The 15545-nt window shown below is 52.7% G+C and overlaps 3 protein-coding genes across 3 annotated transcripts in view; all 3 read left to right on the forward strand.

Moving 5' to 3' along the window:
• Nucleotides 1-15545, forward strand: part of LOC307055622 (BCL-6 corepressor-like) — a 792095-nt gene that overhangs the window by 349443 nt on the left and 427107 nt on the right.
• Nucleotides 52-8050, forward strand: LOC307056294 (BCL-6 corepressor-like). Its single transcript, XM_079708925.1, has 5 exons — nt 52-175; nt 835-888; nt 1360-1546; nt 7156-7401; nt 7843-8050. The coding sequence occupies exons 2-5, from the start codon at nt 835-837 to the stop codon at nt 7932-7934; spliced, it is 579 nt and encodes a 192-aa protein (XP_079565051.1). The 5' UTR covers nt 52-175; the 3' UTR covers nt 7935-8050.
• Nucleotides 7955-15433, forward strand: LOC307056295 (BCL-6 corepressor-like). Its single transcript, XM_079708926.1, has 4 exons — nt 7955-8069; nt 8655-8836; nt 9133-9318; nt 14943-15433. Exons 2-4 carry the CDS (start codon nt 8666-8668, stop codon nt 14949-14951), a joined length of 366 nt encoding a protein of 121 aa, XP_079565052.1. The 5' UTR covers nt 7955-8069; nt 8655-8665; the 3' UTR covers nt 14952-15433.

Raw genomic sequence — 15545 nt, forward strand, 5'->3', positions numbered from 1 at the left:
AGACGGAGCTGACGAGGCAGGATGAACCGATGGCAAAGTTCTGAACCCGAAGCCATCTAAGCTGGCAAAGAGAATCGCAAACTCCGCTGGTTACGTGGGTGACCGGTTCAAGTGTGTCGCTACCGGACTGTACGCAGACTCCAGTCAGCTCGGCCGGGAGCAGCGGGCATTGCAGGTGAGCCCCCCGCAACCCGAATTTCAGGAGCCTGACCAGTTGTCAGGTTTTTTTAATGTGTGAAGAGGAGGGGGCCGGGGGTATGATAGGGCAGGACACCGGGCTGATTTGGTTAATGAAGCTTAGGATAATTTAAATGTTTGAAATGTGTCCAGTAAGGGGACGTAAGTGGATACTTTAAGTTATTCTGTAGATTTTAAGCGAACTCCACTCGAATGCTGATAACGGAAGTTTTAATTATTGCGAAGGATGTCTAAAAGACTGCATGACATTTACCTATCAATCGCTTTGATTTCTCTGCCGTTACTGTACGTTAACAAATACACCTAAAAGCGCTGCTTAGAATGCCTTACGTGATACTTGGTGGAGGTGTGTAGCGGCCGCATGTCTGTGAGATTCGTGCAATTTTTTTTCCACCCAAAAAACAAACAAACAAACAAAACAAAAACACAAACCTTGCTTAAAGGGTTAGAGTATGTATTTAACTTGCTAGTGAATGATAGATGTTGTATAGGAATTTCCTTAAGATATTTTACTTTTAATTAAAAGACAAATAAAGCCAAATTGTTTTGCAGTGTTAAGAAAAAAATTGGTTTATGCTTATAAAAATGGATGAAGTTATCTAAATGATCCATTGAGTGCCCATTTTAATTACATAGATGGAAGGATTACAAGAGGACAGTATTTTATGTCTACCCGCTGCTTACTGTGAGGTCAGTTCTTCACATTTTTATTGCTAGAATCTTCCATAAACCTTTTGAGTTAAATTTCATTTCCAAATATACAAAGGGAAGTTTGTGGGCCATGGTCGTCTTCATTCATTGTGCATTTGTTTTCTTTTCTGTTGTGTTTTTGTTTCGCTTTCTTTGCGTTGTGTTTTTGTTTTGTTTTATTTACCTTCGAAAGAGAATGTCTGTCTCTATGCCACAGTGTATGTATGGCTATACATACACACCACATATATCTCTACATACATATGGCTTTACGAATAAAGAGTGTGTGACTAGTTACACATAGACACTCTTACGTTTTTATCGTTCAATTTTAAAATACCTCAGTTGTATCATAAATTGTGGTTGGTTTTGGGCAAACTTTTCTTTGAAGATACTTTCCTTTAAGGTAAGGGCAGTGAAATAGCTTTGGTGGTAAGGTGCGTCTTTTTTCCATCTCCGTTCTCTTTGTAGCGTGCAGTGATGTGCTTCTCAGAGTTGGAGATGAAAGAGCGAGAAGGTGGCCACCCCACGACCAAAGACTCCGAGGTGCGCAAATTCAGCCCCGCTGACTGGGAAAGGCTGAAAGGAAGTCAGGACAAAAAGCCAAAGTCGGTCGCCCTGGAGGAGGCCATTGCCGACCAGAACGACAGTGAGAGATGTAAGTGAACCCAGGCGGCTCGCGTGTGGTACCACGTCGGTGGGAACGGGGCGGTTCCGCTCCCAGTGCCGAGGGAGGTGAGAGGAAACAATACGCTTCCGACGGCCCAGCGTCTGGGTGCTGGCTGTTCGGAGAACGGGCTGCTCTGGCCACCCTTCCCAGCTGTGGATTGCAAGGCTGGTTGTCCTTTTGAGCGTTGCGGCATCCAGGAGTGAAGCACCTATGAAATGTTGTTTCCTGGCACGCATCTCCTTTTTCCGGAGAAATGCTAGTCCTGTAGTTAGTAATAGTCTGATACAGTAGAGCAGAGGAATGGCAGTGCAAGACCTCCAGCGTAGCAGGTATGTGTTCTGTTTTGTAGCAGGTACGGATACGGGTTTTTGGTAGCAGGGGAATGACACTTGCAGCCAGAGCCAGACCCTCCAGAGTGACAGTCTCCTGTGGGAGGGAGTGGAGAGTACTCGGATTCTCCCTCCAAAGGCAGAGGTTTCGTTCAAATGAGATGAGGGCTGATGAAGGCACCAGAAAGATGAGCATAATTATTTTCTGTGGCAGGCTTGTTTGCAGTCATTAGGAGTTGACAGCACGCTCCAAGGGCGTGGGATAAACGAGGGCGTTCTTCCTACCAGACGGGGTGTATTATGTTTTGGAGGCCAAATTGGAGAGAAAGCTAGTGTTTGCCTCGAGTCACACTCTGCGGTCCCATCAGCTGCTCCCCCACTGGGGTTGACTTCGGGCTTTGCCCTCGAGACTTCCTGGGCTAATGAGATGTGTTGGCAGCAAGTGGAGGTCTTTCTCCCGCTTTCTTCAGTGTGCGTGCTTGTGGCCTGCAGCCTGCTCCGGACCCCAGAAACCTCACCGGTGATGGTGAGTGAGGGCACCTAGGTGAGCGTCGAGGACAGGGTGGGCGTGAAATCCTCCTGAGACGGGACAGTCAGGGGTGGTGGGCACGTTTGGGAGGCCCAGGCCCTTGGACCCAGTCGTAGGGTCGGCGTTCGCCCGCACGCTTAGGTCGTGGGTGCCTGATGCAGTTCGGGAAAATTGTGGTCAGCAACAGCGTGTGCTTCTCTCTGCTGCTTGGAGCACTGCCCTCCCCCAGCTCATCTTTGGGGTCAGACAAAGGCCTGTGGCCAGGGTTCTGGGTAAGCCACACCGGGACCGGTGTGTCCTACGTGGCTCCCGTAGAAGGGGATTTCTGGGGCTAGTCAGTGGCGGCCTTACCCGAGGGATGGGGCTCTTGAGGTGCCTGGAGTAGACGATTCCGAGCTCCTCCCCCTCGGGATTGGAATGAAAAACGGAGGGTCCAGGCCACCCTGGAGTGAAGCAGCAAGAAGGCCTCCCTCCTTGCCTGTGCTCACAGCGGACACGCAGCCCTTACCCTCCTGAGTGGCCTCATAACTCAGCTCCTGGGGAAGTTTCTCAGAGAGATGTGATAAAAGCGGGCAAGGCCAAGTTCACGGGGACGCACTTTTCTGAGGAGGGGATCTGCCTGTTGTGGGTGGACGGTGAGGGAGGCTGGAGGAAGGGAGCGGGCAGTTAACCGGCCTCGAGTCTTCTCGCCCTTTTCTCCAGCAACGTGGCCAAACCCAGGGTGGCCGCTGCCCTTCACGTCTCAGTGGCCTCACCCGCCCTTCTTCCCAGAGACGTTTGTGTGCGTCCTTCCCAGTCTTTCCTGCTGAGCGTGGAGACGAGAACTCGGTGTGGCTGATGGGGAGCAGGGCCTGAGCCCCAGATGATTCCGAAAGCCCCCTCCCCCCACCGCCTGCCTCCCATCTCAGACCGACCGACGGGTCTCTTCCTGGAGCACCCGGGACATGGCCCAGTGAGCCATGAATCGCCACCATGGGAGGGCAGGAGAAGGGTTGGGGAAGGTGAGGGGCTCCGTTTGAAAGGTTGGGGCAATGGAGGTGGGTTCCCCATCCACCCTCTGTCTTGTAGAGACGTGGGGTTTGTAAATAGCTGGTCAGGAAAGGTGACCTGAAGGGGCCACTGTTCTTACTGCGGCCTCCACATCCAAGGCACAGCAGGTGTTCATTCCATTCAGCTGGATATGAATGGGCCTTCTTGTTCTTGGGCCATCATGTCTTGAGCTGATACGGGCTCAGGTCCTTCTCATGGGTGTCGGTGTGGCCGAGAGCCGAGCTGTGAGCACATGGGAGCTGAGGCGGGGATTTGGGGCGGGCAGGGGTCACAGAGAGGGTCCAGGACGCCTTCAAGATGCCTTCCCCCTTCTGAGGCAGCCCCTACCCATGGAGGGCCCAGGAGCTTCTAAGGTGGTGGGTGCTGTTTGCGCGGCCCTGGTTGTCCTGGTGCGGGTGCATCTTGTTGCTAGGGGCTTGTTTAAAAAAAGGAATTAACTTGAAAACACAGTGGCCGAGATACTCATTTATTCTTTATGATCACATGGGTGGCTGAGTGAAATTTTTATTTTGGAAGTTCACCAAATGAGTTTGGAGTTTCCTCAGACTTGGAAGTTCATCACTAGGAACCCTCAGTGGCATTTGAAGATGGGGTGGGGCAAGGAGGCATTGGTCCCTTCCTTCTCAAACTTGGAGTAACCATCTCCCTTGCCAACCACTTGGCTGGGACAGGCCTAGGACCTGCTCAGTGGCAGTGCCTGGCCAGGAGCTGGAGGAAGCCTCAGTCGAGGGGCTTCATGAAACTTCTTTGCTCAGGGAACTTCTCTTCCAGCTGAGCACCTGCACGTTTGTAAACTACTTTGGAACAGAGATCCCCTGCACTCCTTGTGTAGCGGGTGTAACTTTTAACAAGGTTAGCGCTGACTGGAGGTGCTATTATAGTTAAGCTACAGAGAAGGGGATTTTAATCCTGGGGAGCCTTCCAGCGACTCAGAACCCTCTCACCTTGTTTAGGCCTCACTGGGCATGGCTCAACAGTGGTGAGGGTGCTTTGTTGCCACAGTGACTTGTAAATGTTGCTGTGGTGATGCTTCTGTGAGGTGATGCTATGGTACAACCATAATGAATTTGGGATATATGTGCTGTGAGTCATAGGACCATGCTGCAGGGACCACGTTCACATCTTGCTTAGACTGGGTGACCAAGGGCACATGGCTTCCCACTTTTAGAAGGGCCAAAAGTAGCAATGATGGCAAAGCCTGATGGTTAGGATCCCTGTGTATCTATTTATCTCCCCATCTCCTTTGCCCTCAAGGGTAATCCTCCTGTGGGTCGTGGTTAGAACAGTCTTTGAGAAACTCCAAGTGACACGCAGCCTCCACCCCATAGCTGGTGGCCATGGGTATCTTGGGCAGTCGGGATGGGTGTCCTTCAGGGTTATTACTGGCCTGGGTAAGGTCACACTAGCGTAAGGTCTTGGGGGGCCTTAGCTGAGGGGAATTGAGATCTTTGCCCTAAAAGGCTCCGGGGTTGGGGGAAGGGTGGATGGACCTAGTTTGGAAAAAGAAACTTTCAAATTGGACATGGGGGTTCTTAAGGTAGCCCTTCCATTCCTCCACGGATCCCCTCCCACGGAGCTTTTAGGGAAGGCTGATTGGACCAGATTGGACCAGAGAAGTCCAATGGTGTAACCAGCAGGGCTCACCTCTTAAAATTTCCTACATTTCAGGCCTGAGATTCAGGCTGGTCTGAAAGTCTCGGCATCTTTTGGTTAAAGGGATTTTTCCAGCCTTTCTCTGTGCTGAGCCCGGCCTGTGATTATGAAGCCCACCCTGGAGGGAGGCTAGCAGTAACATTCCCACTTTACAAGTGAAGGGGGCCGAGTTGTAAAGCGGCACCATTCCTGCCCGAGTGTTTAAGAGGGTCACAGAGCAGCCGGAGTGAGAGTTGCAGCACGCCGTCTTCACCGGGCCTGCGGTAGCCTGGGCTGCATCACCCGTAAGCACAGGCCAGGAGTTTGGGGAGACCCTCGCGGTTGGGGTGATTCCACCATTCCGGCAAGAGTAGATGGGGATCTGTCCCACCTTGGGATACCCTTGGAGAAAAGCTAAGTGTGTTCCACCATTGAGAACACAGGTCAGGCTAGCCCAGGCCAGGGTGAGGTTCATCCCCACAACTGACTGCCATTAAATGCTGGGAATGCCCCCAAGAGAGGCTGATCAGGGGACCAGCCGGCTGGGCAGAAGCGGGAGTGATACTTGAAGTGGTCTAGGGAGAGGAGGAGGAATGCGAGCAGCATGTGAGGGGTGTGTCCATTATTTCATCTAGAAAAACGGGCTGTGGGAGCTTAGCTCAGGTGTTAATGAAATACCAAACTCATACACCCACCCCCACCCCCGGCCAGTGATGGACACAGGGTCATCTTCGGGGAACTCTTTTTTTTTTTTTTTTTTAAATTTTTTTTATTTTTTGTGGTACGCGGGCCTCTCACTGTTGTGGCCTCTCCCGTTGCGGAGCACAGGCTCCGGACGCACAGGCCCAGTGGCCATGGCTCACAAGCCCAGCCGCTCCGCGGCATGTGGGATCTTCCCAGACCGGGGCATGAACCCGTGTCCCCTGCATTGGCAGGCGGACTCTCAACCACTGCGCCACCAGGGGAGCCCCTGGGGAACTCTTTAACAGCACAGTGATCATTATGGAATTATTTGTGTGTTAGAAACAATGTGACTAGCAAAGCAGTTGAACTGTTTCTTTGGCTAGAGCAAAAGTGAGGAGTGATGTTAGGCTGGGGTGATTGGAGGAAAAGCCCCAAGTGGATGCTAGATTGAGCAGAGGGGGCAGGAGCAACACAGGCGGAGCTGGGGTGTGAGCAGTTCAGCCCTGCCCGCCGCCCCCCCACCCCACCCCCATGAAGGGGGTTGGAGTCTTGTCTTTGAAATGTCCTTAGATGCTTGTTGCCTGGGAAGGAAGGCGTGGAGACGTGCCAGGTGGGTGACTGGTGTCACTGAGGGCCTTCTTCCTAGACAGGAAATAGGAGCAGCCCCTCGATGGCAGTGAAATGCTTTTCCCCCCACGGGTGTGGAAGGAGGACAGACGGACTTGTAGCAATCTGGTTGAGTTCTTTGAAATTGCCCTTGACCCTTGTGTGTGCACCAGGAAGCCTTTCCTTTCCCTTTGCCAGGCTCCTCTTGCCTTGGTCTCCCCAGCTTCCCAGCCTCCCACCATTCTTTCCCTACCCTTGTTCTTCACCCTCGCCCCTGCTGACCCAAGTGAACATTGGTGCCATGTCTGTGTAGATGGCAGTTGGGGGCTACTTGGTCTCTTGATGACATCAGCCTTTTTTTGTTTACTAGCAGCTGTTTCCATAGTCATTTGTAGCTCCGCCCTGATTGGTTGGATCTTACTGTGAGGTCACTCACCCCCCCTTTAAAAGTAAGCCACCTTGGAGAGTTAAGCAGTTAGGCAGTTATCTCACATGCCTGTAGAGGGATGGTGTAGATGCCTCACCTTGACCCTTGAAGGATGGATTGTGAGTGGGCTACACGCCTCATTTTCTGCTTTCTTTGCTGGTTGTGTTCAGCTGTCCTTCCTTTGGGACGTCTTTCTGAGGGTTTTGTGCTTCCAGCGTGTGAGGCCCCTGGTCTCCAAAGGGGGGTGGTCTGTTGGTAGCAGATTGCCTTGGGCATGGGGGTCCTGCCTGTTCCTGGTGACCTTTGTTCCCTCCTTTCCGGGTTGTCTCCCCTCCCCTAGGGGAGTGTTATGATGGAAGCAAACCTGACCCCTTCGAAGCCCCAGAAGACAGTGATCTTCCTGAGGACATGGACACGGAGCCCCCCAGAGAGTCCCCCGCCGACCAGGTGGCCCCGGACGCGTCACGCAGCCCCACCCTCCGGCTGAACAGAAAGCGCAAGGTCTCTGGCGATAGGAACCACACTGAGACCACTGTGCTCCCGGAGGACTCTCTGCTGAAAGCCAAGCGGAGACGGGTCTCCAAAGGTGAGCTCGGTTTCGCTTTGGGCCCGCAGGGCACCCTACGGAAGTCCTGGAGCGGAGCAGTGGAAAGTTCCAGTCCCACCCTGGAGCCCTGGGGGGAGCCACTCACACCTCCCCACCCCCCACCCCCATCCCACCCCCCACCCCCCCAAAGCCAGGTGCCGGGGCTGGAGCCCAAAGGTGGCCAAAGGCAAATAGGCCCCCTCCCGAGACTTGGTGACAAGTTCCAGCCAACACAGTGACCACACCCCTCCCCTCCCCCACCCCTGTTAGTGATGTGTAAGACAGTTTGTTCCCCGCCCCGGGGGGCTTCTTCATTAATTTGTAGTTATTTCTCCGTTAGCTGACTGGCCTGAGAGGGAAATGACAAACAGTTCCTCTAACCGCTTAGAAGAGCCACATTATAGTGAGCTGACCAACCTGAGGTGTGCATTGAATTAACAGGGCTCCATCCCAGAAAGCAGCGCCGCTTGCTGCACCTTAGAGAACGGCGGGAGCAGAGAGCAAACCTGGCCGGCAGGGCAGGAAGGAAGTGACCCAGGCGGTTCAGCCTGCGGTCACCCCCCAGGGCAATAGCATCTCCGAAGAGAAACCTGGCAGGAAAAGGGCAGAGGCCAAAAGCAACAGCAGCTGGTTGGAGGAGTCCCTTAAATGCAGTGACAATGAACAAGGTCCGCACGGGGCGGGGGGCGCTCCTGGAGGGTGGATCACCCGCCCTCTGTGGGAAACGGCCCTGGAGGGGACCTGAGCGCCATCCAAGTTGACAAGAGTAGCGTGTGGCGAGCCGGGAGTTTTCTTCATGAGGTCCTTTCAGCCTGCACACTTCCTTATGGAATGGACAGTGAGGCGGGAGCTCGACTTCCTGGGCTGCTCCTCATCACCCAGCCCGCGGCTGGGCAGCAAGGGAAGTCTTGGGTGACCCCGGGCGCTTGTCAGTGCCCTCATTCCAGCCTCAGGCTGTCTGTCCCCAGTCGCCCTGTCCCGAGCACCCAGGCCCCCCACGGGTGGGGACGGGAGCGCACGAAGGGCTGGCTTCTGCCCTCTCTTGCGGCCCTTTGAAGCGACTTGCCATTTGGCGTTTCGTGGGTTAGCCTGTTTGCCGGTTGAATGTGGGATAATTAAAATATTAGTGCTTTGAAAACATAATTGGTATATCTTTAAAAACTGAAGCTGCTCCAACGATCAGTGCTAACAATGGGCTTTTCTTTCCTCACCGGCTACAACTGTGTAACGCCCGCTTCTTCTCCCCCTGACAGATGTGCTGTGCATGGACGAAGAAATGGATCGGCAGCCTTCGCCCCTGCCGCAGAAATACACCGACAACAGCGAGAAACCCTCCGGGAAGCGACCGTGCAAAACCAAGCATTTGATCCCTCAGGAGCCCAGGCGGGGCTTGCCGCTGCCAGGGGACTCCTACGTGGACAATGCGGATGGCAAGGTACCTCTTGCCCCTGGCTCTCCCCCGCCCCCCGGGCCTGTGCAGGCACATCCCGCCTGCCTACTTCTCTGCTTCTGGGGACAAAGCTTTCCTTTTCCTGAACCCCTCCCCCCAAAACGTCACTGCCCCTTCCTAGGGGACCTGTCTCCTGGGTGGTGGTGAAGTTTCCAGCTAGTAAAAATGCAACCCCTTCCTCGTGCCCCGCCTCCCTCAGACAGAGAGGAGGAAAAGTGCTTTCCTCCACTCAGGAGCGGCCTGAGCCCAGTTCCGACTATGATCTTTCGCCGGCCAAGCAGGACCAGAAGCCCTTGGACCGTTTGCAGCAATTGTTACCATCTTCCCAGGCCTCGCAGCGGACATGCTCAAGCTCCCCTCCAGAGACCACCCAGTCCCGCCCGATGCCACCGGAAGCGCGGAGACTTATTGTCAATAAGAACGCGGGCGAGACCCTCCTACAGCAGGCCTCCCGGCTTGGCTACGAGGTGAGCATCCTTGTGGGTGCCCCGGATCAGGATCTGCCGGCTGCTGCTCCTTGGGTGGGGGACACACTGGCTGGGGATGAGGTTGGGTCTCAGAGCCCAGCCCCCTCCACGTGGAGGGCTGGGCTGGGTGTTCCAGCAGGGTGTTTGCGTTGGTCCCGCTCACACTGCGGGCTCTTTGGTGGCTTGTTCAGTCGTGGTGTGAAAAGAAAGGCAGGCCTCTCTGATGTTCCATTCCCGTTCAGGCAGGTAGGCTGCTTTGGCCAGTCCGGCTCACTTATCTCTGATATAAAATCTGACCTAACCCAGGGCTTGGCGACCAGGGGAATTTTATTGAGCCCTTTTGGATTCTGAATAGCAAGAAGGAGAGTAGTTATTAGCTCTAATAAGTTGTGCTGTTTGGGGCAGAGTGATGCCCCTGTGGGGTAGCGGGTGGGAAGTGTCTGTGCAGAGTAGGGGTGGGAGTGGGGCAGACCTGAGCAGTCTCTTTCTGAGAGGGCATGGGAGCCGAGGGCTGATGGGCGGGGAGCAGGGCTTGAGCCTTGCCCAAAACTCCCTGTCCACACTGCTGTATCCCAAGCCAGCACGGCTGATGACAGTGATAGCCTCTATTGCTAGAGCAACATCGAAAGATAGCTGATATCTGCCTAAGCCCGTGTGATCTGTGGTAACTCCTTTCACCCTTTTAACATCTTCACTTGGGAGTAACGAGTACTAGCCCACTCTCGGATGAGGAAACTGAGCCTCAGAGGGGTTAGCTGATACCCGTACAGGTAGCGATCCAGCAGTGCTCCACAGCCCACCACGCTCCTCAGCAAGACTGGCTCACACTGGAATTGCCCTTTTTACAGTTCAAAACCTCTGTGAGACAGATGACTCTCCATGCCCTGTGCAGTTCCCCCACCATACTTGTCAGTAGCAATTGTGATGTAATAGCCCACAGGGCAAAGGCATTTTTCTGTGCTGGAGATGGGGGGCGGGGTGCTGCTGCACCCGCCGTGGAGGGCGGGGCTCCGAGCCCCACCTGTGAACTTGGCATCATTTCCAGCAGCCTCCCTTTGGGACCAGAGACGTCAAAAGACCCTCGTTGGTCCTCTAAGACAGTTTCCATTTTGGTTTGGTGGCTCTGAGGCCTGGACCAAGGGGCACTTGATCCATACTTTTTTAGGCTACCTGGCCTTTGATTGCACAGGAAGCCTTGGGAATGTTTACGGTCGGATTTGTTTTTTTCTTCAAATGTAAATTTCAATATGTAGATTCCACAGATCACCAGTGTTGATGCTGAACATTGTGACAAGTAGATGAACGCTTTCAACTTTGAATCCAACTTTCTGGGATTTGTCTGGGCAGAATGTTAAATGTTGGGATGATGGCCCAGTTGGGAGATGTGGCAGCTTAAACCTTTTAAAATTGAAGGACAGTTTGCTTAACCAGATAAGGGTGTGGTTTGGGAGGGTTTTCCTGAAGTTTTGTCTTCAGCATTCTTGGTTATTTTCTTCTGCTTAGCCAAAGATACCATGTGCAGTATAAAGGCTGTCTGAGCTTTATGTCATGATAATCTGGTTCTGGAAGTTTAGAAACACACTCTGGCTTCAGATCCGCGTTAAATACATCACTTGCGTGGCCAAAGACCTCAAACCTTTCCCTCCTGGGAAAAAGGCTTCTATTTCTTAGGCTAAAATGCCAGTGTGCAAGCACATGCTTGTGCCTTTAGCGGTGATGGTTAAATTTTCTATGAATTGAATAAGTCATGTTTTTTAAAAAGTTAATGAGGCATTTAATTAACTAACAACGGCGGGCTTATGGCCTTTATGGTTACATTTTGCGGGTAATGGCATTCGGCTTATAGCCGCTGAACAGAGAGCTGTCCGACAAAAGCAGTTTGACTTTGCTTGGGAATGGCTGGGCTGCCCTTCAGACACTCCCGTTTATTTCTAGCGGAGAAAAGAAACCAAGGAATGTGTTGCGTCGACAGACTCGCCCCGCCTCTTCACCTTTCAGTTAGAGAAAGTGTTGGTGGCGACGGTTGCCATCCATTTAGAGGCCATCACCCTCCTAGCTAGGAGAGTGTAGTTAGCCCACTTGACCCCCAACAGAGAAGGCCTGTGGGATGCTCGTCACAGCTGGATTGCATCCCTCTAACTGGGGCCCTCTTGGGCCTTTTGAATCTTCCCAGCTGACCAGGTACCAAAGACCTGAGTTATAGGTCTAGTACTTCATGTTAATTGAACTTGGGGTTTAATACCTCTGGGCCTCAGTTTCCAAGTGTGGAATGAGGATAGTACTACCTTCCTTTCCTGCTATCTCCTGGGTTCCTGTGGGTGACAGAAGACGTCCTCATCTGGGGAAATGAGAAGCACTGTGTAAATAGTGGGATCAACGTGGTTGAGTTAGGACAGCCCGTGGCAAAAAGTCTGACCTGGCCTTGGGGCTACTGCTGCCTTTGCTGCCATCTTCCAGGAGAAGAGAGTTGACTTACCCACCAGCTTGGACGGCCTTTCATTTCTAGGTACCCTTGAATCTGCCCTAGTAGTGATGAAGGTTTCCAGGTGAAGGCCATGATTGTCACAGCAAATAAACCCTGGGTTGAGTAAATTGATGTGTGCACAGCAGTTGGTGGCGTTCAGAACTGATCCCGGAGCCACGTGACAGGGCCTCTCCCTGGCTGGGGCACACAACTCATTAGCTTGCAGCCGTCCACTCAAGTCTGGCTAGTGAGGGCCTGCTAAAAGAGCAGCAGCTTCATGCGGTATCCTGGATACCAGGGCTCGGGGCAGGTGGCCTGGGAGCCCAGAGGATTGTGGGCTTTCTGGCAGGTTGGGATGTAAACGGAGAAACGCATTCGTGGGCGTGCCTTTTCTCTTCCTCCTCTTGTTTTGGAAGGGAGCTGCTGCAGTGACCTGAAGTAACAGGGCACCGATGGCCAGGTTTACCAGCATGCCCCATTGGGTTCACGTGGTAAGCAAATGGAACATTCTAGTTCGCTCCCAAGTGAGTGGTCACCTTCTTTTTTTTTTTGCGGTACGCGGGCTTCTCACTGCTGTGGCCTCTCCCGTTGCGGAGCACAGGCTCCGGACGCGCAGGCTCAGCGGCCATGGCTCACGGGCCCAGCCGCTCCGCGGCATGTGGGATCTTCCCAGACCGGGGCACGAACCTGCGTCCCCTGCATCGGAAGGCGGACTCGCAACCACTGCGCCACCAGGGAAGCCCGAGTGGTCACCTTTGATTGGCGTGTCCTCCAAAGGGCATAAAAGGTTTTACAGAACCCATCTCGCACTTATGGGCGGCTAGAATGACCCCCGTTTTAGGTTTAACAGATGAGTTACCTGAGAGATGTCACAAGGAGGCCTGTTCTGACCCCATCCCATCCCCCCTTACCCAGCAGACCATGTGTTGGGCCACGTGCACGTTCTGCCTACTCCCAGCTCTCAGAACCTGACGGCTCTCTGCTTGGCACGACTTACCCAGTATAAACAGTGTAACGTGTTTTCTGGTGGCAAATGCTTTCGATGTGTCTGAAAACTTTCTTAAGGTAATAAAACATTGAATAAATTCCTGCTCTGCTTACTGGGAGTGGTTCATATTAATATTTTAACAAGCCAAAGAAATAAGGTTAATAACAGTGATTCTAATGCACAGTGTTGACACAGAACATCTTCGGGGGGGGTGGGGTGAACGTTTTATTTGATTCTTGAAATGTGGAGGTTGCAGCCGGTGGTGTATCAGGTTCCTGTCATTAACTTGAGTAAATATGAAAATTTTAGACTGATTCTGCCCTGAGAGGGTGGAGTGAGGCAAAATAGAGGGTGGGGTTATTGGAGGCATTTTGTGTCGTTCCTCGAGGATGGAGGGAGAGAGCTTCTCTTTAACTCTACTTAACGTACAGACAAGAGCATCTGAGGCCCAGGTTCTGATTTGGGGTCTTAACAAGGGGCGTGAGGATGTAGCTGACCTGGGTGTCCCTGCTTCTCTAAGCTGGGGAATGTTCTCCGGCTGATTTAAGATCTCTTTAAGTGTTGGTCATCCATACTTTTATCTAAACTTGTGTTATCGTCCACTGCCACCGACTGAACAGACCCATCAAGTGAGAATGGTCTGTGCTTGGCAATGTGTCATCTAAGATGTTAGCAGCCGTGACACCTCTGTATTGGTCATGTCGGCCCCTGGGCTGAGGGCTTTCATCGCTATCCGAATGCGTCCTCTCAGCAGCCCTGTGGAAGCTTGGAGAAGTTCAAGGGTAACTTGCCCATGGCCAGGCCACTGGTGCAGCAGAGCCTTAGACAACACTGTCTGCATCTCCAAGCCCTTCTCACGCACTCTCGCCCCCCACCAGGATGCCTGCCGCCTGCCCGTGCCATGGTGGGCTTTTGGCCCCAAGGGCTCCCCAGCCAACTGCCCTCATTGGAACACACCCCTAGAGCCCAAAGGACACGGGAGTCAGCGACTGCAATTGCACAGTTTCAGTCACTAAACTCTTGGGGAAGGGATCCTCCCCAAACGGCTACCATAGGGGCCTTCCAAGGCGCCTGAGGTCCACGGGACGATACTGATGTGTACCCTCTTCTCGTATAAGATTAGAGAAAGCCGTATGTGGCACCTGGGATCTTATGTGTCTTCAGATTTGCTTAGATCGAGTCTTGTCCCCACGGTCGGGCCACTGTGCCCCATGACCAACCCTTCGGAGTGAACACATCAGGAGACCTTGCTCTGCTGTGTGTTGACCCTGGTGCTTAAGGAGTAGCATCCTCCTTGGACTCTGAGGCTGGGAACGTGTCTGCCTTTGTGGTGACATTGTATTCGGGATAGAGATCATAAAGCGTGGCAGGGTATCAGGAAGGATTGTACCACCTCCCTTCTCGAAAAAGCCTCACTCCCGGCAGCATTGAGGGGGGGGTTGGAGGTGTGGGAAAGGAAAGGAAAGCCAGGTGACCTCGAGTGTTTCTCATGCTCTCCCCGTGAGGGCCGGAGGAGAGGAGAGGTCAAAGAGGTGTTTGCCATCTCCCTTGGGTTGGCATACAGACTGGTTTTCCCCAGTGACTAGAACGGGGTGCACTTACTTGGAGAGGGGTGACCTGAGTTGTGACCAGAGCCAAGGCAGCACTGGGGTGGCCTGCAACGAGGCTCGTTCAGGGGCGCTGCTCCTGCTTTTGTCTAAGTTGGCTGATCCGCCCTAGGTGGTCTCTTAACACATGCACATGAGTCCAGAGTTTCCCCGCTAGAAGTAGATCTTCCGGGCTTCCCTGGTGGCACAGTGGTTAAGAATCCGCCTGCCAGTTCAGGGGACACAGGTTCGAGCCCTGGTGTAGGAAGATCCCACATGCCACGGAGCAACTAAGCCCGTGCACCACAGCTACTGAGCCTGCGCTCTAGAGCCCGCGAGCCACAACTAGAGAAAGCCCGTGCGCAGCAACAGGCCCAGCGCAGCCAAAAATAAATAAATAAATAAAATTTAAAAAAAAGAAGAAGAAGAAGTAGATCTTCTAAGGACAGTGAGAAGTGGGGTGGGGGTGGGGTAATCAAAGTGGAAGTAGCAGGCCCTTTCACCGCCAGGAGACGGGTAGTTCATAGTTGGGAGCGCCTCTAATTTTGCCGGAAACTCAAACCACACTGTCCTTTCTCTGGTGTAGGCCTCGTAACTGGCTGTTGCTCTCAGACCTGCTCAAGAAACTGCAAATGTCCTCCTGCATATTCCGCTGCAATTTCCCAAATGTGGAAATTGTCACCATCGCGGAGGCCGAGTTCTGCCGGCAAGTGTCAGCAAGTCTCTTATTCTCTTGCCCCAAAGACCTGGAGTCCTTTAATCCAGAAAGTAAGGAGCTCTTAGATCTGGTGGAGTTCACAAACGAGCTTCAGACTCTGCTGGGCTCATCCGTGTTGTGGATCCTCCCCAGAGACCTGGACTCAGACGACGACTGGTGAGCTCGCCGGGGCCCGCCGTGTACAGTGTGTCATGGTGTTAATCCTTGTACATATGTGTCATAATACGACTTTCTGTAAAGAAAGGACACTATGAGACACGACTCCAGTCGGAAGGACTTCAAAACATGTTTTTTTCTTTTTAAAATTTTAAGTCAGTTTTTATGAAGTTGTTAATAAAGTTTCTTTACTTTTCAATGTACACATGCTTTGGAATATGTTTGTTTTTACTCGGAACAATTGTTTCTTTTCTTTTTTAAGGAGAAAAAAAAAAAAGGCAAAGGAGCTCCACACTTTGACTTAATTTCATACAA

The sequence above is a fragment of the Hyperoodon ampullatus genome (genome assembly GCF_949752795.1).
Source record: "Hyperoodon ampullatus genome assembly, chromosome: 7".
NCBI lineage: Eukaryota > Metazoa > Chordata > Mammalia > Artiodactyla > Ziphiidae > Hyperoodon > Hyperoodon ampullatus.

Coding starts and splice junctions, on each gene's coding strand:
- LOC307056294 (XM_079708925.1), top strand. CDS start 835: ATGGAAGGATTACAAGAGGACAGTATTTTATGTCTACCCGCTGCTTAC. Junction 889..1,359: donor TACCCGCTGCTTACTGTGAG/GTCAGTTCTTCA, acceptor TTCTCTTTGTAG/CGTGCAGTGATGTGCTTCTC. Junction 1,547..7,155: donor CCAGAACGACAGTGAGAGAT/GTAAGTGAACCC, acceptor CCCCTCCCCTAG/GGGAGTGTTATGATGGAAGC.
- LOC307056295 (XM_079708926.1), top strand. CDS start 8,666: ATGGACGAAGAAATGGATCGGCAGCCTTCGCCCCTGCCGCAGAAATAC. Junction 8,837..9,132: donor TGGACAATGCGGATGGCAAG/GTACCTCTTGCC, acceptor CCGGCCAAGCAG/GACCAGAAGCCCTTGGACCG.